Source organism: Myiozetetes cayanensis, unplaced genomic scaffold, assembly GCF_022539395.1.
Source record: "Myiozetetes cayanensis isolate MyiCay16 unplaced genomic scaffold, myiCay2020 scf6-25, whole genome shotgun sequence".
NCBI lineage: Eukaryota > Metazoa > Chordata > Aves > Passeriformes > Tyrannidae > Myiozetetes > Myiozetetes cayanensis.
The window spans coordinates 51,423,227-51,444,575 of record NW_026087853.1 but is presented as its reverse complement, the minus strand read 5'-3'; the positions used below and the strand labels follow the sequence as shown (position 1 = coordinate 51,444,575).

General features: G+C 43.0%; 2 protein-coding genes across 7 annotated transcripts in view; both read left to right on the top strand.

Moving 5' to 3' along the window:
• Positions 1-6,591, top strand: part of DENND5A (DENN domain containing 5A) — a 67,575-nt gene extending 60,984 nt beyond the window's left edge. For all 5 annotated transcript variants that reach the window (XM_050335958.1, XM_050335956.1, XM_050335957.1 and 2 more), the window contains 3 exons: positions 728-851; positions 1,660-1,828; positions 2,566-6,591. In XM_050335958.1, coding sequence (XP_050191915.1) covers positions 728-851; positions 1,660-1,828; positions 2,566-2,749 — 477 coding nt within the window. In that variant the 3' untranslated portion in view covers positions 2,750-6,591. The remainder of the gene's footprint in view (positions 1-727; positions 852-1,659; positions 1,829-2,565) is intronic.
• Positions 6,592-13,050: 6,459 nt separating this feature from the next.
• SCUBE2 (signal peptide, CUB domain and EGF like domain containing 2) overlaps positions 13,051-21,349 on the top strand; it is a 41,262-nt gene continuing 32,963 nt past the window's right edge. For both annotated transcript variants that reach the window (XM_050336486.1, XM_050336484.1), the window contains exons 1-4: positions 13,051-13,185; positions 13,685-13,807; positions 14,258-14,383; positions 17,645-17,779. In XM_050336486.1, the coding sequence (XP_050192443.1) occupies positions 13,765-13,807; positions 14,258-14,383; positions 17,645-17,779 (304 nt within the window). In that variant the 5' untranslated portion in view covers positions 13,051-13,185; positions 13,685-13,764. The remainder of the gene's footprint in view (positions 13,186-13,684; positions 13,808-14,257; positions 14,384-17,644; positions 17,780-21,349) is intronic.

The following is a 21,349-nucleotide window of genomic DNA, read 5'->3' as shown; positions in this document are numbered from 1 at the left end:
CTTCTACCTCACACATGCAATTGGTTGACAGAGCAGTGATTTCCTGAAACAAACCTAAGCAGAATGTCTCTGTAAAACCATCACAGTCAATCCAGCCCTTGTGAGCCAGAATGAGCAGTGCTGGCTCTCTAATGGGTGGCTCTTGAAAGTCACTAATTTTTTACAAATAGGTCCTCCCATTCCTACTGCAGTCATCTTCCAAGTTCAGTATGAATTTGATAAATGATCACATTGACACAATAATCTCAAGTGGTCATGCACTGGTTTTGAAAAATAGAATTTACCGTTGTGTTCTAAAGAAAAATTTAATTTTTTTCAGAGCATTGAATGCTGTTTTTGTTGGTAAACAAACAATCAGGGGCACCTGCTACAGTGGATCTGTGATCTTTATTACTTAAGGAAGAAAATACTTTTTTAATGTCCTGTACTGTGGTCATTACTATAGGTAAAACCTGCTCATTATCTTGGCCTTTTTGAGGCTTCATTGGATGATGATTACTAGGCCTGACACTGCTTTCTTCAGCCTCATTCTCAGAGAAATCAATGCATTTTTGAGTGCTCAGAACTTATGAGAACTGGGCCATCCTGTCTGGGGTCACTGTTTGACAACAGATTGTAACTTTAGGCATCTGTTTATTTAAAACCTTCATAGGTGCATGAAACACTTGTGTCCCAGACTTCCAAACCGAGGTACTAAGTGTGTGTGCTTTCTGTGTGTGCTTGGCAGAGGGGCAGTCTGACGCTGCTGCTGTGTGGAGAAAGTGGACTTGTGTCAGCTCTTGAGCAGGTGTTTCAGCATGGATTTAAGTCACCAAGACTCTTCAAAAACGTCTTTATTTGGGATTTTTTAGGTAAGTGGGAGGAAAACATACCAGAGCCTGTTTGTATCTTTGAAATACATCCATCTATGTTCCTTATCATCGCTGCTGTGTCTCAGCTGGTGTGAACAGCATAGTTCTTGGAGGCATCTCAGCAGCTGAATTGCTGTGAGAGCTCTTACCTCCTCATACTGTGGAAAGAAAAAGCCTCTGTCTTCTACCAAAGCTGACACTGTACTTAATGTAGTAACTGGGCTTTTTCCTTCTAGCAGAATAGTGTAAAACAAACTTACTGAGAAAGAGATCTAAATAAATAGATGAATTGATATATGGTACCCTTTTTCTTAAATGAGCATAGTGAAAGCAATAAATCACACTTCTAAGAACTTGAATTGCCTTATAAAGCACAACAGATGGATCTAGTGCTGTTGATACTTACTGGACATTGTAATAAAGGGGTTGTAAGCATACATTTTTTACGTAGTGATTTAGAACCTTTGACACAAAGCTGTATAAATCAACTGAGTTCACAAACATCTTTTGGAAAAGAAATTATTTTGAGTAGTGTTTCTTCTTTGTTTTGAGTAGGTACCTTGACATCACTGTTCTCCTTATATGATCATTTTACTGTAGCACTCAAAATTCAGTAGCTACCTGAACCTCTTCAGCACTGTTTAGAAGGAGGGCAGTGAGGGAACACGGGACTGAATCAAACAGGAAAAAAACAATGCCTACATGTAGTCATTCAGGATATTCATGGATGAGCTTTGAATCTAGGCCTTTCAACTTTCTCTCCTGTATGCACTCTTGAAACTTCATTATCTCCCACCATTCTTTTAAGAAAAAGCACAAACATACTATGAGACCCTGGAGCAGAATGAGATGGTCCCAGAAGAGAACTGGCAGACAAGGGCCAGGAATTTCTGTCGCTTTATCACTGCTATCAACAACACCCCAAGAAACATTGGGAAGGATGGCAAGTTTCAGATGCTGGTGTGTCTTGGAGCCAGGTATAAAGAAACTTCTTTATTATTATTATTATTGCTGTTGTTATTATTGATATTTTAATAAAATTAAAAGGATGCTGTGTATTAGTAAGATAAAGCCACGGGACTGATGGGGTGGACAGTTTGACTACTGCTTGTATACCAGTCTTTGATGTTACTGGGGAAGCATCAAGTGAATCCTGCCCTGAGTTCTTAGGCACATGAAGTGTGAGAAATCTGAGACAGGAAATTGCATAGCCCAAAAAGCTGAGCAGCTGAACCAAGAGGGAAAGGCAGCAGGCTGGTGTGAATAGTCTCCCTCTCATGTACAGGTAGCAAGGTTGGAAGGTAGAATCAGAACACCATCCATCAGGGGGACCTCTCCAGTTAATGGTTGGGTGAATTCCCCACCTTCTGCCTGCTTGTAGGAGGTGGGTAGGAAAGAAGCTGGGACCATCTAGAAACCTCTTGACATAAAGACAATGGAACAGAATGGTGACTTGGGGCCTGGTTGGGATTTCTGGGTCTCTTGGGAACCCTCTCTTGAAGTGGGGGGTGGGAAACCTAGAAACGTGTCTGTCTGCTCCCTCCTTAAACAGGTTCCACAGACAGTTACTTCCTCTTCCATGTCTTATAAAAATCAGTGGAAAAGATGGTAGGAGTGCCTAGAAGGCAAAGAATAAAAATCATGTCTGTGCAGATGAGAAATTAACTTGGCTTTTTTTTTTTCATTTCCAAACTGCAAATTTCCACCTTGTCAGAGACCACCTTTTGCACCATTGGATTGCCCTGCTTGCAGACTGCCCAATTACAGCACAGATGTATGAAGAGATAGCACTGATCAAGGATCACACGCTGGTGAATTCTTTGATTCGAGTGCTGCAGACCTTGCAGGAGTTCAACATCACGCTGGAGGCATCTCTCGTCAAAGGAATCGACATTTGACCTCTTGCCCCACAGGAAAAACTGTCTTTACAAAAACAAAAAAAGCAACAAGGAGTGAATCTCGTTAGTATGCAAAAGTTCTGTCTTGCCAGTACGTTGTATCGTGAACTTGTTCATGGCCCAAAAATGCAACTTTGACTTTTCTTGAAGGAAACTCCAAAAATAGTACAGGCAAATGGATAAAAGCTGTAAACTCATTGTAAAAAAGAGGATTTTGGTATAAATCTATTTTAGAGTTTATTTGCTGATTTGCTTTTTACACACTTTCATGTGAAAGAGATAGAGATGAGTATTGTGCAGCTTATTTTAAAGCTGCAGTATTTCCTTGCCATAGAAAATGTGCAGTGAGCCTTTCAGCATTCTGTGAACCTGCCTTCAGATATGCTGTATGTCATAGACCCCAATGTATACACTCCATTTCTGCTGAGAAGGTCATTCTATAGTTTTTAAACTAATATTTTATATATTAACATTATTACCAATGTTTGATTTTTAACGTATTGGGTCATGTTCTGCTGCAAGGGAACTACAAATCTGATGTGTGCTTTTTTTTTAAATAGCTCCAAAGCACTGATTAGTCAGCAATTATTTTTTTCCTTTATTTTTGTTGTCAGTATTATTTTTAGTGAAATTCAGGAGACTGAACCGTGAAATGTCCAGAGATCAAAGTAATATTTTTCATATTGGTACGTAATTGCACAGAAGAAGAAATTAAATCTGTTTTTTAACTGATGTTTTTATTTATTTAACCTATCATTGTGTTTTGTAAGTTTGTCTTTAAAAAAAAAAAATCTATGATACAACTGGCTAAATTATGTTGCAATTCAGATTTTACAGTGTAGCCCACTTAAATGAAAAACCTGAAATAATTGTTCATAACACAAAAATATTTCCACTTAAACCAGCCTTTTGAAGTTTGGTATATGGTTGCTGCTGGTAATTCTCTTAACTGCTAATAAAGAGGGACACGAGTTCCCCAAATACCATATGACTAAATAAATATGTTTATGCCCCCCTCCCGAAATAATAATGGTATACCTTACTAACAAATACAAGGATTCCTTAATGTTTCTGAAAAGACAGTGAGTATTGAGGCTTTTTCTTTTCTTTTCGAATGCATATGTCTTAGATCCTGTTGTCACAGTCTGCTTCATTTGGGATGCTTTGTTTTTAGCAGAGAAAGCTTTACTCCATTTCTGCTATAAAACACAAACATTTTGAAAGCTTAATTTATTGGAGATCTGGAACTTGGCAACTGCCTAAAGGCATCTCTGTTCATTTGAATCCTCTGATAAAAATCTCTTTGAAATGAATATGTGACTTAAGAACAGGCTGATTTATCAGCGTCACAAATTACTGTACAGAAGTTCAGGGCTGTGTATTTAAGAGGTCTCCACTGTATAAACTTATCTCAGTATTGTCTCTCTTTTGAGAAGCAGAGTCCAAGTTTTTTTTGTTCATACAATGTTGTAGCACTTTTCCTTTACCTACAGCTTAGTCACATCTTGTGATAGTTTTACTTCCATAATTTATGAGTATAGCACATGTATTAAATTTTGACTGTTTTTACTTTTGTCCTATTTATTTCATTATTAAATGGAGAAGTTCCTTTGTCACTACTTATCAGAGCAAGATTCTTCTTTGATTTCACAGTAGCATTAGGAAGATGTGAGGGCAGTGTCCAAGCCACTCCTCACATGGGATGGGTGTGAAATCTTTCACAGTCTGGAGCTTACAGGAGCATTTCACAGAAGTATTTTGTGTGTACAGGTATGGTTTTGTTGTTTTGGGGTTTTTTTTTCAGCTTTGGAAGGGCAAAAATAAAACAGTTGTACTTCATTCTAAGAATTTGATGTATTCAACTTAATATGTTGGGATAATCTTTATACACTTGCACAAAATTGCTTGTTGATGCATTCATAATAGCAAAAATAATTTTTTTACAGTGCTTTCTCTAAGGCCTCTGCATTTCACAGGGAATTTATCTACCTAAGAAAGGAGGGTTCCATATCTTGACCTTAGTAGATTAGTTGATTCTGTTAAAACCTGTTATCTCAGAGTATTAAATATGGATTAATTTTATCTTGCATGAGGTAATTACCCTGAATTAAGGTTATTTTCTTTTTTTTTTTTCCTCTTTACACAAGTTCACCTGGTGTGACATGATACCATTGGTTGAATGGCTGTTTTGATGCGGATCTTTTTGGCCTCATTATGAAAGCTGGCGATGCCTGGATGGATAGAGGTTGGGGTTTGCTGATTGCCGAGTATTGGGAACCCAGAGGGTGGCTGATGATTGGAGCTGTCCATCAGTGACAGCACCCTGTGTACTGGCTGTCCAGGTGCAAAAGGAAGTCACAGAGGTCATCTTCCCAGCTCCTCAGTTACTTTATTTTCACAGGAAAAGCCACTTAGATATAGACCCCTCCTCTTTCTCTCACTGGGGGCCTATGCTTAATCCTGTTAGGATTCAAAGCACTTTTTGCTAAGGACTTCCAAGCGTAGAAGGATTTGCTCCACTCAAGGACCAATAGAAGGTTCTAAAATGCAGCAGAAAAAAACCTGGTTTGGTTAGATCCATAAGCAACCAAGGAGGGCTGAGATATTAAATACAGCTGTGTGGTAGCCTGTGCTAGGGTTTTGGGAAGAGATTTGGCTGGCATGTCTAAGAATGGTCCGGTCTGTAGCAGCAGCCGTAATCTCTGCCTCTCTTCAGTGTTTACCACAAACCAACCTACTTCTTTCATGGGTGTTCCTGGTGTGAATCCCACAGAGTGAGGTTAGGATCCAGCATTCGCTCTTTCCATGCAATTCTGAACTAGATGACTGTGTAAGAACAAATGGTGTAGTCAGCACCTTTTTAACTAGAGCTTTATAAAATTCGTCTCCCTTTGCTCAGAATAATACAGTTGTAATGTTTTTCTCCCTGTTTCTAAAATAAGGGGGCAGGTTTGGTAGGGGCAGGTTAATGTGGCTGTGCTGTTCTGTTGTTTGGTAGGGATTTTTTGGTAACAGTTAATGGGGAAAGATTTCTTTTTTAATAGCACATATGCATTCTGTAGAAAGAAATACAATGATGAAAAATAAGCAGTTCATAATGCAGTAAATATATAGTGCTACATTGGCCAAACATGTTTACAGGCTGATACCTGATTTGAAGGGAAAAAAATAGGCTATTGCCTATCAATTATTTATGCTTCTTTGATTAATGCTGTCAGAGTTCATACAGTGATACTTTATACAGAAAAGAAAATGCTAATTAATAAAAACTTGATTTCAATGTAAAGAAATACTATGATGATAAGTTTATACAAAAAAAGCCTTTACCTACCGTAAATTTTAACATCTGACGTTCTGTAGCTGAAAGCATATTCATGAACTGGAGACTCTTCCGCAACTTTTTCCATTACAAAAAAGTGTTTTTCAAATTGGACCTACTAGCTGAATGATCCACATTTTTTATGTGTTTTGAATTCATGAATATGTTAAGATTTCTGCAGTGGAACTATTCAGAGTTAACTTTTTCTGTATATTGTCAAATGATCTTTGTCCGTAGTGCAAGATACTATAGGATACTTGAAAATACTTGAAGATATTGTACACGTACTTCACATCTTTGTAGTTCTTTATTTTATACCTAGAGATTGGCTGTTAAACTAAGATAAAGCATCAGTACCTTATAAACTATATATTTTACTACATGGGGAAATCACAGGCTTGGTTTTTTTAAGGGCCACGTTGAAGTTTACATTATAATGACAAAACCAGGTACTGTTTTCCTTTTTTATTTTTCCTGTGCCATTTCAATCCATTGGACATTAAATGTGAATTGGATATACAAAGCAGTTTTACAGGTGTAGCTCATTTGCTGAATTGCAATAAAATTTGTCTTCTAACATGAAAAAATAGCATTAATGTGCTATTTTCAAAAGCCTCTTATAATTTGGCTAGTCATCTTTTCTTCTTTGCCTGACTGCAGGTATGCATGACATTTTAGTGTCTCGTTTCAGTTTTGTGTCTGATCTGTTCAGCTAAATGCCTGCCTCCCTCCCAGCAGCAGCGTAGCCTTCTCCCAAGCAGTTGTTGCAGATCAGACTGCATCAGTGCAAGAGATGCCTACTCAGTAATCAGGGAACGGGGAGAACAGGAGGGCAGAGTGACTATTGCAGATCTTGGAAGGTGTCTGTGAGTACACACACATGTATGTGCTGCCATTCACTCTGTTTCAAACTGTTGTGCGAGGTCATCACTGAATATTTTATACCATCAAGGAAAACACAGAACAGAAGAAGTTTGGTCATTGGTGTGGAGGCATCTCTGTTCCTTCACCTCTCACACCCTGGTCTGTGGCGGAGGCTTTTTTAAGCAAAGCAAAATAGCAAGTGTTAATATGTCCCTTTGGGAAACCACACCAGTCTGCCTGAACTGGTGGTGATTCTGCTCTGCCACAACTGATGGTGTCATCCTGTGGGCTCACTGGGGAGATGCTGAGAGGGTGAACTCAGCCTGACCTCTGCTCTGGTGCGGTGGTGCTTGTGGCCTGATCCTCGGACAGGTTTGGGTGGTGCAGTCGTGAACCTGCTGCCAGATGTGCTGAGCCTTTGTGAGATGCCAAACCTGCCACCTGGAAACTGAGACCATTTCAATTCCCTGGGCTTTTTAGACCTGCTGCTCCTAGTTCCTCTGCAGGGCACTACAGGGATGGCTGTGGGTGAGGCCTGGATGGAGCTGAGAGGTAAGTACAGCTTTGGAAGCACATTCACTTCATCAAGGTAGTCTTGGATATTTCAGATTTCCTCGAAGGGAAAGGAGCAAAAAGAACAGTGGGCAAAGTGTGTTGTGCAGCTGCTGGGTGCACAGCCAATGATTGCTGACCAACTGGTCCAGACACAAGTTTAGAAATGTTACCATTTGTTGTAGTGATGACTTGGAAAGTTCTCACAAAGAAATACAGATGTCTAAAAGTTAGTGAAACATCTCCTTTTTCCCCCTACTAACTCAAAGATTTATATGCTTTAATAGAACATACTGTATTCAGTTCTGCAATGAACAGGAACCTTTCTTCATTTCAGTGACAGTGGCATTTTCAGATGCAAAGTCCACAACATTTAAAATATCACTGGTGGATCTGATGTTTGGTTTGGGAAAGTTTTCTACAAGTGACATAAAAAGACTTAGACAAGGAGTATAAATTTTATGAGAAGGTTTTTTATGCTCCTTGTGACCAGAGAAACCTCAAATTTCCTCTCTGCCTGAGATAAGCCCTTTGCAAGTTCTGCTTCCAAGGAAAGTCACTGTTAAAATGCAAAACTGAATGCTGATTACTGAAGATGTCATTTTACATAGAATTCAACAACCTGTTTGGTAGCTTGGAAAACTCTTGGATATAAAGATGGGAAATATGAAGTGCAAAAGTCTGAGCGATTCATTTCAAAAGGAAACAATTGTTCAAAACCCAGCATACATCTGGAGATGAGTAAAACCTGAAGCTACAGCTCTGAGACGTTATGTGTGTGAAAAGCTTTGGAATAATTAAATACTTAGATATATTTCCTCACTTGTCTGTTCCTTTCCTTTTTTTTTTTTGTTCTGGCACCTCCCCCCATGCCCATCCCAGCTGTTTTCAACTTCTGTCACAAGCACTGATAAAGCTCACTCAGTCATGTTAAATTTTGGGTCAATATGATGCACTGTAAGTCTGCTGAGGTGAGCAGCTATTGCTCGCTAAAGTGCAAAGGAAAAGGCAATCTAGAGGTCTTCAGACAATGTTTGCTCATCATCAAATAACAAAATTTAGCATGGATTATAAAGCATAAACCAGTTTTTAGTCCAAATTTTCAGAGAAAAATACACCTCTCTACTCAGGGCAACAGGTGTCCAATTTCTGGAGCAGTTTTTACATCCAGCTGCTCTATGGCAGCTTAGTCTCGATCTCTTGCTGTGAGGCAACTTAAAAGTGATACTCAAAGTGGAAGGCAGGGGAATTGGGAACTTACCTGTAAGGAAGGGTTCCTTTGGAGCAGCAGTCGGTGTTCCTAGCAGGGCTGTGCTCCTGTTGATACAATGAGAGCCGACAGTGTTCATGGCAAGAAGCCCCAGGCTTTGCAACACTGTAAGGTGGCGGCACACACTGGTACAGTTGGAAAGAGCAGACAGGTTTCCTGAGGTGCAGCTTTTCTCCAAACATCAACCAGTCAAACCTGTCTCCCCCCAAAGCACCTGTGGAGCAGAACTGAATGGGGCTCTGGCCCAGGCAACACGAAGATTCCGTTCAAGACAAAGATGCTGTGTAATATCCAGAGGAGCAAAAGCACTGCTGTTGGTTTTAGGATCGTTATCCATAAGGTATGAAAATACCCTATTTGCATACAATTCTTGCAGATATTTACCAGTAAGCTATTTTTCTCCCTGAAACTTTGTGATTTTTATTTTATTTTAAATTGCTGGAAAAATCCCCAAGCAGTGCTATTTGGGGTCTCTTCTTGTCGAACTGCCCTGCTATGTTTGTTTTTCTTTCCTCATACTTAACTTAGTGCTGAAGTTGAGTCTTAAGGATTTTTCTAGCTACTCTCTCTGAGTAAAGATCTTAGTAGCTAGAGCCCTGTGACTCTGTAGTTGAATAGAAATATTTAAAAAGGCTACACAAAGACATCTGAGTTGAGGTCTGAGCTTGTCTGGTTTGTGTCTTTAAGAAAGAGATATTTTAATGGCAATTCTTCATCATAAACAAAGGAGTGTTGTATGTGAAATAATAGCCAGGATCCTTCACAAAACACTTGGAGATTTATGTAGAAGAAATGGTTTCATTAGCTAAGATAAATTTGATATTGTTCTGTTTGTTTTCCAAGCTGCATTGAGGTCTTTTGATCTAACTCAGGCATTCCCAAATGTTTATGTCTCACTTTATGTTCTAGTTTACAGAAGTAAGAAAAATGCTTTGCTTTTACCGTGTCTCAGAAAGCTTTAGTTATTTTGTGTACATGACTCTTCAATGTCTCTTTCTGCTACAGTCTTCATATGTGTCCCTATTTCATGTATTTTGTCAAATCTAGTGATAAATGTTAATTAAATTAATATTGGTCGAGTTCATTGAGGAAACTTGACTGGAAAGTGCCTGAAGTGTGTTAGCTTTTCTGTGAGGTGGCTTGAAGTCGCATACATGGATGGGAAGTGGCTTCTCTGTACATTTGGGAGAGCTGTTTGTAGAGACACCTTGACTGATATCCCTGTTTGAGGGGTGTGTGAATTCCCATTGTAAGTATGATTGTTTATTCATGAGATCATGGAAACTTGTCAGGAAAGCCTTCACTCATTTATTACTTTCTGTTGGTAAGGGGGCACTTGGGGTATGGTGTGGGGCTCGAGAATCCTTGGAGTGTTTAATGAGCAAGCTTTATGTATTTAGAGATGAGATTGACTAAGACTGAAACCATCCAGGAGAGACAATAGGTTGTTTCTCATTGGATTTAAAAAGAGAATAACTTTGATCATTTCAAAAGCAATGAAGCCTGATGCTCCAGTGAGAAAGGAGAGTGGTAATTTATAGCTGCCATTAAGGAAACAAAGACAAAGACTGAAGGAAAGTTTCATTCTGATTTACTAATGTGTATAAACCACCCTTGCAACTAGGAATAGCTCGGTATTTCTCACAGAACAAAACAAAGGAGAAAGAGCAGTGAAATGGGGATGGGAGGGAGGGAGGGCTGGAAAAGAATACTGCCTGCTTTTACTTGCACCCTGAAAGGTCAGACATTATTTAGGAAATTGTGGTTTTGGTGAATAATGTATGAGCCACTTTTACCTGCTAAAGGAGGGACAGCTGTGAGAAATCCCTGGTTGGGAATGGAGGTGGGAGGTGTGGGCTCTGGTTTGGCCTTCAGACGGGGATTCACGCACTGCAGTGGGCTGTAATTACACAGTAAAAATCGTAATGCCGTGTTTTGAAGAAGCACAAGTGAGGCTGGGGCGAGCTGTGTATGTTTGGGCCTTGACAGGGTACCGGCACTCGGGGTCTCTGCACGGGCTTGTCTCCGCTGCAGGAGATGATTTCCCGGGCCGCGGCAGAGCGGGGAGCCCCGGGCCAGGCGGAGTTGCCGCTGGCACCCGCAGCCTGCGTGTGAGGTATCCGTGCTCCTTCGGGAGGCAGCGGCTCGGCGGGACACCTGTGTTTGGGGCGCTGTGCAGGTGTGCGAGCGCCGGTGCCGGCACAGGGAGGGGCTTTTCCTGCGGGATGGATGGGGCGGTTCGCGTGCCGGGGGTGGCGGGGCAGGGCAGGGCAGGGCGAGGGGAGGGGAGGAGGAGGCCCGCCCAGCCCAGCCCAGCCCAGCCCAGCCCTCGCCGCCCCGCGCCCGCGGTGGGTGCGAGGCGGGCCGGGCGCCCGCAGACACCTCCTCCCTCGGCCGCCGCCTCCTCCCGCCCGGCGGCGGCAGCAGCAGCCGCAGCGCAGCCGCCGCAGCGCCATCGATGGGGTCCGGCGGCCGCCGCGGCGCGACGGGGGCGAGGGCGCTGCTGCTGCTGCTGCTGCTGCCTGCGGCAGCCCGCCGCGCTGCCACTGCACCGGTGAGTGCCCCTGCCGGTAAATGTCCCTGCCTGACCCGGTGAGTGCCCACTGCCCGGTAAATGTCCCCTGCCCTGACCCGGTGAGTGTCCCCTGCCCGCTAAATGTCCCCTGCCCTGACCCGGTGAGTGCCCCCTTGCCCGCTGAATATCCCCAGTCCCAGCCTCTGCCCGCTCGCCTCATCCCTGTTCAGCGGGTGTCCCCCGGGCTCCCGGCACCCTCCCCTCCTGGGGAGCTGCCCGGGCAGGGGGAGGCCGGCGGCGAAGGGAAGGGAAGGGAGCGGCGACCGATCCCGAGGGGTATCGGCGGGACCGTGCCCGGAGCGGGGGGATCGCTGCTCTCAGGGCGCTGCAGGCTCCGCGGTGCGAATGCCGCTTTCCCGGCGTTTCCCTCTCCCTCGGGAGCGGGACGAGTCCCGGGACAGGGCACCTTTGCCGAGGGAGCGGCGTGTAAACTGCGTGTGCCGCGGGTGAAGCCGCCTTCGGTCCCCGAGGAACGAGCCCAGAGGTTCTCCCGCAGCCTCCGCCGCCTCCTGCCAAGTTGAGGGCTGCGATGTTTGCTCACAGTCTCGTTCCTCCGGGGTCTCTCTTTGGCTCAGCACACTGACACTGCAAGGGGAAATCTCACTGCCTGTGCCTATGGATTTTTTTCTAGCCCTCCTTTCCATGCCTCTGCATGCATTAGTGCTGGGGCTCCTTGCTGCGGTTCTTTCCCACATGCTGCAGATCACAGAGGGTTAATGTGGAAAGAAGACAGCAGAGCGGCTGTCTCGCCGCTGGCACGAGATCTAGTTGATGTCTCAGTGTAATGTCTTTTAGGGAAGCCCCCTCCTTGCTGTGTGTTTTCTGGGACCCCACTTGCCAGGACAGGTGTGTCCCTGTGGCTCGGGCTGGGAAGGGGACAGCTGTCCGTACCGGGGGTACTCAGCCAGTGCTTGCGGCTGATGCTCCTTCCTGCCCATCCTTTCCTTGCGCCCCACCTTCCTGAGTCCCACTAGCTGGAGGCTCCTCGGCCATTCCTGCACCCCTCCTTGCATGACTTGTTCCCTCAGTTCACCACCTCGTATGTTTTTTAATGGCTTGACTTTTCTACTTTGAGAGGAAGTGGATTTTGCTGCTCTTCCCAGCTGTTTTCTGCTGTTTTCCACCTTCTTACTTTCTGGTAGCAGTATCTGGGGACCCCATTGCTGCTACTGTAGCCCGATGCACCTGAGAGCCAGAAAAGAGCTGCTGCTCTAGCACTGGCTCTTTGCCTTGTTTCCCACTGCCAAACCCCATTAGGAGTTAAAACTGAGTGAGCACTTTCTGCAGTTGGCAGCTGCTGCAGTACCTACAGGCATATTTTGTGACCGGGGGAAAGAAAAAAAAAAAAAAAAAGGCAGGATGAATGCTATAATTGTAAATGGGAAAAGTGCTGGCTGAAATTCCCCTTTAGAAAGTGATCCCCACTATAAAAAGTGGCTGACCATTGAAGTAGTCACATTCTGCTGATACTCATGCACTACTTCTTGTTTTAGGAGTCAGTTTTTATACCTGTGTGAAGTGTTGCTTCAACAATTCTCCCTTTTAGCCAGTTGCTGGAAATCTTCCTGTTTCTGTGTTTCAGTTCTCTTCTGGTGTATGAAAAACTTTTGCTGATGTCTTTTGCTGCCTCTAACTTTTCTTCCCCTTCTTCTGTCTACACTTCTTCATCTCCAGGACTTCTTCCTGTTGGTGTTTCCCTTTCTCTTCATTTCCTGTGCTCTGAAGTTTCCACCTGGATATTTTGCTTCAGTATGCTGTGCTTTGTGATGACTGGCCAGGTTATTTGGCAATGCTGCTCACCAGATAGTATTCTTGTATTTAAAAAAGTTATTCTTGAATTATACATCTTTTTAATGGTAAGTCGTTCTTTTAACATGCTGGTGGTGACTTTGGAAGTACATTTCTATCAATTCCGCTTGTTAGTTTAAAAACCATTTGGCTTCCTGCAGGTGATGCATGGATGTGATTAAGAATTCTTTCAATAACTGTCTTTTATTAATCAGAAAGATGAACAATCTCTAATGAATCTCTGTAAAACTATCAGCTGAGTTTCATGGAGCATCTGGCTGACCCATGATAGATTGTTTTGGATGCATTTATAGATGGATACGAGAGCTTAACAAGAGCTTATCTGAATTGCACACAAATATATCTATATGCAGGTAGAACATAATCCAAATTGAAGTGCAGATATGGTCTCTGCACGTTTCTGTCCTGACTCACAAACACACACAACATGCACATGAGCACCACAAAGAGGTGCTCAGCCCTGTCGTCTCGTCAGGGATGTGTGCAGGAGACATGCCCTGTTCTCCTCCTGCTGACACCCCTTCTGAATCTGCTGTCTTTTCCCAGATGTGGATGAGTGTGCCCTGGGGCTTGACGACTGCCACCCAGATGCTATTTGTCAAAACACCCCGAAGCTGTACAAGTGCATGTGCAAAGTGGGTTACACTGGTGAAGGGAAGAAATGTGAAGGTAAAGTGACTGGAGCACCTGCTCTGCCTTTGTCAGCATGGAGTGTTTCTAAAAAGATAGAGCCATTAAAAATAACAGTTTAGAATATGAGGAATGATTTTCAATCAAAATAGTCATTGTTTCTTCACCTGATTTACTTCTTTACAAAATCAGAGGCAGACAGCTGGCATGGATTGTCACTTAGTCATATCACTTGGCCTGATAATTAGTTTGTTGTTTAACCAGTAACCTTAAAAAGTGTAAGGTAAAACTGAAAGAAAAACTGCAAGGGAATCTCAGGGCATTTTGTCAGTCTTCAGAAACATACAGCAAGTAGTGTGTTAAACATAGTCTATTTGCAAGACAATGATGATTTTGGACAGCGGTTGCTGCTCACATTTACGCAGTCGCATCTCTGTCTATAACGCTTAAGCAAACATCCATCATACTGACTTTTACTTTATTCCTTAGACATTGATGAATGTGATAACGACTTCAATGGAGGCTGTGTCCACGAGTGCTTCAACATTCCAGGAAATTACCGCTGTACTTGCTACGATGGCTTTATGTTGGCTCATGATGGCCACAACTGCCTGGGTAAGAAGCGTGCCCATAAGCAGTGTGAGTGGTGATGCTGACAGAACCCTTTAGCTGCATCCATGGGAAACACATGGCTACCTGCTGGGTTGGATCAGCTCAGCTAGAGAATGTTGCATATGGGACAAAGGATTTCCAGGTACTGATGTACCATCTCAGTGTGGCTCTTCCGCCCTGTGTAAATGAGGATAATTATGGTATATATCTGTTGAGTGCATTGGGTTTAAGTGTATGAAGTGTCATCTATTATTATTCAAAATGAGTTTATATAAAAGAACATGTGCTATCATTATCCTATCAGTTCCAAAGTTAGCTCAGGATCAGTTGTCAGTTGCGTTGCCAGGCTTAGAAATCTTCTCTCTCATATATCTATAATGTGGGGGCTTCTCACTGTTACTGTGTCTGAGTACTTCCTGAAAGCACAGGATGATTTGGAGTGTGCAGTAGCTAGAGATGATGGAGGCCATGGAAGTACAGAGGGACTAAACCAAATGCTTGGAGTTTCCCTGGGTGGTTTGTGTGAAGCAAAGTACACAAGTCTGGAAGTGTTTTCAGTCCTGGCAACACTCCCTTGACCCTGCATGCACACACTCTTTCTGACCATCTTTTTAATTTCTTTATTTAAGTCCTCGATAGTTTCTTTTTTTGTGTGCCAGCAGGTGAAAAGCTTTAAAAACAGGTAACAGGACTTTGTGGCTTTGCTTGTTCCAGCACAGGGGTGCAGCAGTGTACAGGAAGTACAGAAAGGTATGAGCTGTCAGCCTGTTGGCAGTGTGGTATGCTGCCGGTGTTACTGGTGTTACTTCCCTGGGACAGAGCCTCTTGTTGATGAAGCTGCCCTGCTTCCAGGACCCAGGCTGGATACCCTGTGTGGTTCCTCCCTGTGCTATCTGTCCCATTTGCTTTTCCAGAGATGGCTCAGTTTTTCCCTACTGCTGCACTCAATGTGGATGTGCCTGGACATGCTTCCATGCCCATGTCAGTCAGAGGCAAACTTGCTCTCAGAGCATAATTTTAATAGGTAGTTAGCTTGGCTGGGGTATTTCCCATTAATGTATGGCATATCAGGTGGGGGATCAGACCATCTCTAGGCTGTATTTTCTTCTGGGACAAATCATAAAAGCTCTGGAGTATTCAGTGGGATTGTGTTGGGTTTTACCTGCTGGGAACCTGTTGTGTGCCTGCAGATTAACCTTGTTACAGTATAAGCAGAGGAGAGGATGAAGTCACTGGATCCCAAATATTTCAATAAATTAAGTAGAGGGGGAAATAAAATATCTGCTGATAATTTAAAATAATAGGAAGCCCATCTTATTTTTGCGTTTGTGTAAATGCACAGTGGAGTTCAGCTGAGGTTACCATGAAGAGCTGGTTGTGAATGAACACACTGTCTCTTACAATGCCACAAAAAGGTGTGTATATATATATATATATATATATATATATAGTACCCAGCAGCCCCTCTAGAGCATACTTCAGCTGACTTGCTTGTGATCAGTGAGACCTAGACATAACTTATACCAAAATCTACCACCTGCTATGTTACTGGAAAGCTGCTCAGTGTTGCATGGCAGACTTCTAAAATAAAAGAAAAGAAAAGAAAATGTCACTGACATAGAACAAAGTTTTTACCACTGACACACCAATTCTGAAATGTGATGTAAATGTTAAATAAATATTTTGGCATACAGCAAATTAGATCACATCTTCTCTTAATCTGCTTATTTACTTTGTTCACGCCAGGGTTGCCCTCCTCTCACCCTTATTTTTGAAGATCTCTGCTGTGTGCCTGGGTTTAAGCCAAATAGACAATTACTTGTTGGAAAGAGATGATTTTTTTGAAAGCTATCCAAGGTCTGTAAGACAGAAACATCTGCTGGAGTTCAAATCTGTAGCACTAAAGACTCGTGGTGGCTGTTTATTCACGATTGTTTGCACATTCACATCACTGTAGAACTCTAAAATACTCAGCTTCTTTGTGATGGAGATATGTCAGCCGCTCCATTTCTACAGCAGGTCACATTCTTTTGCATCCAATTGGCTTACTCACTGCCTTCAGTAGACATTAAATCTGTTGTAATACTATATTATGCTTCTTACTAAAAGCCTCTCTTTCTCCTTTTTAAAAAGACAGCTGTTTTCTGCCAGAAATGTTACAATGTTAAATTAAAAACATTGTACTATGAGCCAATAACAATGAACAGAACAAGGAGCTAACACAATGTTTCATATGAATTTGCAAATGAGACCAGTGCTTTGCCTCAGTGATGTTTTGTACTGTTTGACTGAGCATTTTTAGTTCCTGTTAAAACTGGCATTTCTGGAAATTAGGGTAGGAAAATCAGTTGCTGGTAGTGGTTACAAAACCCCTGTGCTTATTAAGGGGTAAAATTGCAAAGAATTGGAGATTGGGATGAGCATCCTGTTGTTCAGGCTTAGAGGAAGTTTTTCTACTCTTTGGTTCTCTTGGATGTCTTGCAAGCAAAGCCCTTCTGTGTTCTCTGGTGTTGTTGAAACTCTGAATATTGCAAAATCAACTTTAAAACTGTTTCCAGAACTTCTGCTCTTGTCCTTGACTGCAGTCAGGCAACATAGCAGCAGCCTTGATGATAAGCGATGATGGCCTAGACTTGAGGGAGGAGGATGATAAATCAAACTGAACTTATGATGTCCTGATGAACAGATGTGGTGTGTGAGTTCTAGCTAGGGTGAAAGTAAGGAGCAGGGGATACATTTTTAGCTAAATTTGTTTTGAGATTTGTGTTTTCCCTGTTCTCCCTTTGCTTCAGAATGGGGGCTTTCTGGTAAAACACCTTTTGTAGCTTGGAAGGGTTTGGAGCCAACGTTGCATCCCACTGAGCAAGACAGATCCACATATGGTTGCTCAACCCAGATGAAACTGTGGTGTGGTGGTGCCACCCAGCTGCACGAGGGGCAGGGAATGTTCCTGTGGGTGGTGAATAGCCCTGTTTCTGGCTCCACTGAGGCTGCTCTGCCTCAGCTGTAACCAACAACCCTGGTTAGTTGGCTAGCATTTCTTGGGGGCTCTGTGACCACTTGGGCAAACTGCAAACAGGGGAAGAGCAGCAGCAAAAATGTCCTTTCCCAAGGGTGACAGCACAACAACAGCAGGGTAGCCTGGGGTGTCTCAGCTGCCTGGGTGATTACACGGTTGCAGTGGAGTCGATGTCTGTCTGTGTGCAAGCTGAGTGTTTTGGTGTCAGCACAGAGCTGATCCCTCTCTTTTCCTCTCTCTTTCAGACACAGACGAGTGCATGTTCAACAACGGTGGCTGCCAGCATGTTTGTGTCAACACCGTGGGGAGCTATGAGTGCCGCTGTAAGGAAGGGTTCTTCCTGAGTGATAACCAGCATACCTGCATCCACCGCTCCGAAGGTACTGGCTGCTGCCCTCCGGGCACCAGGCAGCAGTTTCTGACAGAAGCTGACTGCAAAATCTCCAAAGCATCTTCAAAAGTATTTGTAGGTTGAGGTTTTCAAAGCTGTGAAGTGTCTTGAAGTCCTCACTGCTTTTAAAGGGAACAGTGTGTCAGAATCTTCTAAGTGGCTTTGAAGACTCTACATCCCTTCTGCCTCTTTGATCCCACCTGTATGTCTGCAGTGTTGTGCTTGTTAAAGGCTGCACTGCTGTACTCCCAGTGTACTTGATGCTCTGTTGTGCAGCTAAGCTGTGTCCTGATCCGAGGAATGGCAACAAATGGAAGGACATCAAGTCTCAACCGTTTTCATTGACTTTAGTTATAGGGCAATACCTGCATTACCTTCAGGTACCTTTTAGATTCCCTGTGCAGTGTTTAGGTTTCAGCTAAGAGATTTATTGTTTGTCAGCCCCAAAGGTATTCAAATCGCGTTCTTTGTTTTGAGTGAAACCTTTATGAAGCGACCTTTGAGAGATCAGAGAGTCTTGGATATCTAATCAGACATCAGATTGAACAAAATTATTTTGGATGCCCTCAGGGAATACTTTAAAGTGGTTGTTCAGATCAGGGAGTTGTCCATTGAACTGTATGGTGAAAATCTCAGTAAGAAGTATTTAAAGCCACAAAGCTTTCTTTAATCTATGGCTTATCACTGGCGTGACTGTAAGAGGAATCTAAGCGTGAATAAACAAATCTCACTTTAAAAATCCCCGTAGTGAAGAGATCAACATTTATAGATGTATATGGCCATCCACAGATGAGTGTTCAGAGGTGGCTGTCATCTGACAGAGTGACTTGATCCTTTGTTTGACTTCAGAATTTGTATTCTCAGTTTCTCTGGTCCTGGGCTTGGTTCAATGGGATCAGGTGAGATGTGATAATTTGTCAGGCTGTTGCCCATCTTGCTGCTGCAGGGACTGACCCAGGAGTGGGGACAAGCAGGAAGGCTGCAGTGGTGGGACAAGGCACTTCCCTTCGTGTTGCCTTGCTAGCAGTAACGTGTGTTTGTGTTCATGAATGGATGATGTGTCTAAGAGTGAAAATTGTTTGCTTGGTCTCCTTGTCTTGTCTGATGCCAAGGGAGGAAAAACTTCCAACTCTTTATTCATACTTGCTGCTACTTGAGTACCTTCTACTCTCCCGAACTAACAACAGTAACATTCCCTGTCATTAACATTTGTTCCCTAAACTGTACCTATGGAATTCAACCTCTGTTGTCTTTTTTTGGAAGATGCTTGGAAGATGCAGTTAATTTCTCTTAACTTTTTTTTTTTCAAAAAAGGCGCTTTTTTTTTTTTTTTTTTTTTTTTTTTTTGTGTAATACCAAATTACCACTGAACTTGGGGATTTTTCTTTTAAAAGAAAAATGAAGAGGGGGAAAAAGATCCAATTTTTTTTCCTAAAAGCTACTAAATAGAAATATATTTTTATAAAAACCAGTCTTAAGGAAGATAAACACAGTTTTTGCATTAAATGCTTTTTTTCTTCTTGATTGCTCTGCTTTCTTTAAAAGCAATTTTTTCAGGTGATCGTGCTGTGACTGCTTCCCTCCCGCCTCCCCTCCATTATTACTGTAAAGCACTCCACGGGATTCCCCACGTGTTTTTTTTTTTTTAAACTTTTTCCCTTGGGTGGGCAGATCTGTTGTAAGCCCAATCTCCTTGCTTTATCTTTCCCCTCACTTTGTTCTCTGCTTTTCTGCTCCTTACTGGGACTTCTGTTCTCTACTTTGTGCACGCATCGTTCAGTGTATGTTCTTTATTAGTTCTCTCTCGAGACCTCACAGCACTGATCAAAGCAGCCTTTGGCACCTGCTGCCTGGACCATCTATTCAGTTTTGCTTCTTGTCTGTAATATAAAGGAATATTTCCTTCCCTGTCTTCCAGCCCAGTTAAGGTTGTTTGTACATTAATGCCTGAGAGACCTTCCTTGTGTTCTGCAACACTGGCCATTACATACACAGGAAAAGAGTGAACTGGAAAGTTAAGATAGGAAAAAGAGGGAGGCTTGAGGCTCTTGTATTCCTTCTGATGAGCAGTATAACAGGGGAGCCTGAAAGTCATCTGCCCTTCAAAGTCTATCTGTAACTCTCCTCGGGGTGTCTTGTCACCTGCTGTGACATGGGACTCAAAATGAGGCAGCTATTAGAGGAGAGTTTCATAATTAAGGTTGATTTTTTTCTTCTGTTGTGACTGTGTTGGTCTGAAGCACAGGGGTGCTCTTGATGGTTCTGCCTAGCCCCTGCTTAAGTCACAGGAACTGAAAGTGTCCTGGGAAGTTGTGCACAATCCTACTTTTTTTTTTTTCCCCTTTCTGTCTGCACTGAACAAGTTCTTCTTCATCCACATGTGGGAGAATGAATTTCTCAGCCTTGGGAGGCTGTTAAAGTAGCTGGCAGGACAGCCATGCATATGTCTCTTACTTCTGTGTTTAACTTGCACCATATTACAGAATACAAAATTTTGAAGGACAACAGACGTAATACACACAGGACATCTTGTGGTTACTATTGCAGTGGATGGCAAATCTTGCTGCTCTCCCTTGTGGTATTTCACAGGCATAGCTATCTGCTTGTTGGGCTGAATCAATGGGAGCGAACAGGACCCGCCAGATGAAAGCCACATTTGAAATCACTGTGTGGACTGAAAGCTCGTACACAGGACACCATCTCAGCTGCTGCTCTCGGAGTCCTTCTGACTGTGGAGAACACTGATAACTGGAAAGGTTTTGGGGAAAAGTTGCCTTAACACTAGGGTGTAGAAAGCATGGGGAAAGAGTAAAGCATTCCTGAGATGTCCTGTTCTGCTGCCTGAGCTCAACATTTGACTTTTAGAGGGTGCCTCTGAGAATCTCTGGTAACTCTTTGTACAAATGCATCCTCTTCCACTGTCCTGTTGAATGCCTGAGTGTGCTCTAAATGGATCCTTAATGCTCTTAGCAGAGTGGAAATGTTGTCCCCACGTCTTCTGTGCCAAAAAAAAGAGAAAGATTTAAACACAGATCATACATTAATGTAGCGTGACCTGATAGGGAAATACTGTGCTGGCTTTTCTTGCCTGCAGTTTGCCAGGGATGGAAGTGCTCAGATCATTTGCTGGGTAACTTCAAAAAGGTCCAGTCATCAGAAAGGACTCATCTGGCTTGTGATCTTTTCAACCAGGCAGGCACTGGATTTGGCTCTCTTGGCTGAGTGTGGCAATCAAGAGCCATCCATCCAAAGATACTTGTGTGTCAGTTGGGCAGGGTCTCATGCAAGAGAAATTGTGATGGGAAGCATGTGGTGGGATTTGACCAACATTTGTTTGGGGTTTGGTTCTGGATCAGAGTCTGCCATTGCAACAGCTTGGGAACAATGTGAGCTGGGAGACTCTGTGTCCGTGAAGGAGTTTGTAGTCGCACAGCATTTATGGCTTTACAGACATCTCTTTAAAACAACCTTTTAAAATGAGAGAAGTCTTCCACCACCTTTGGAAACAAGCAGGAACTTCACAGTAAATGCTAGAATGTGTGGCTGCAGGTATCTTCTG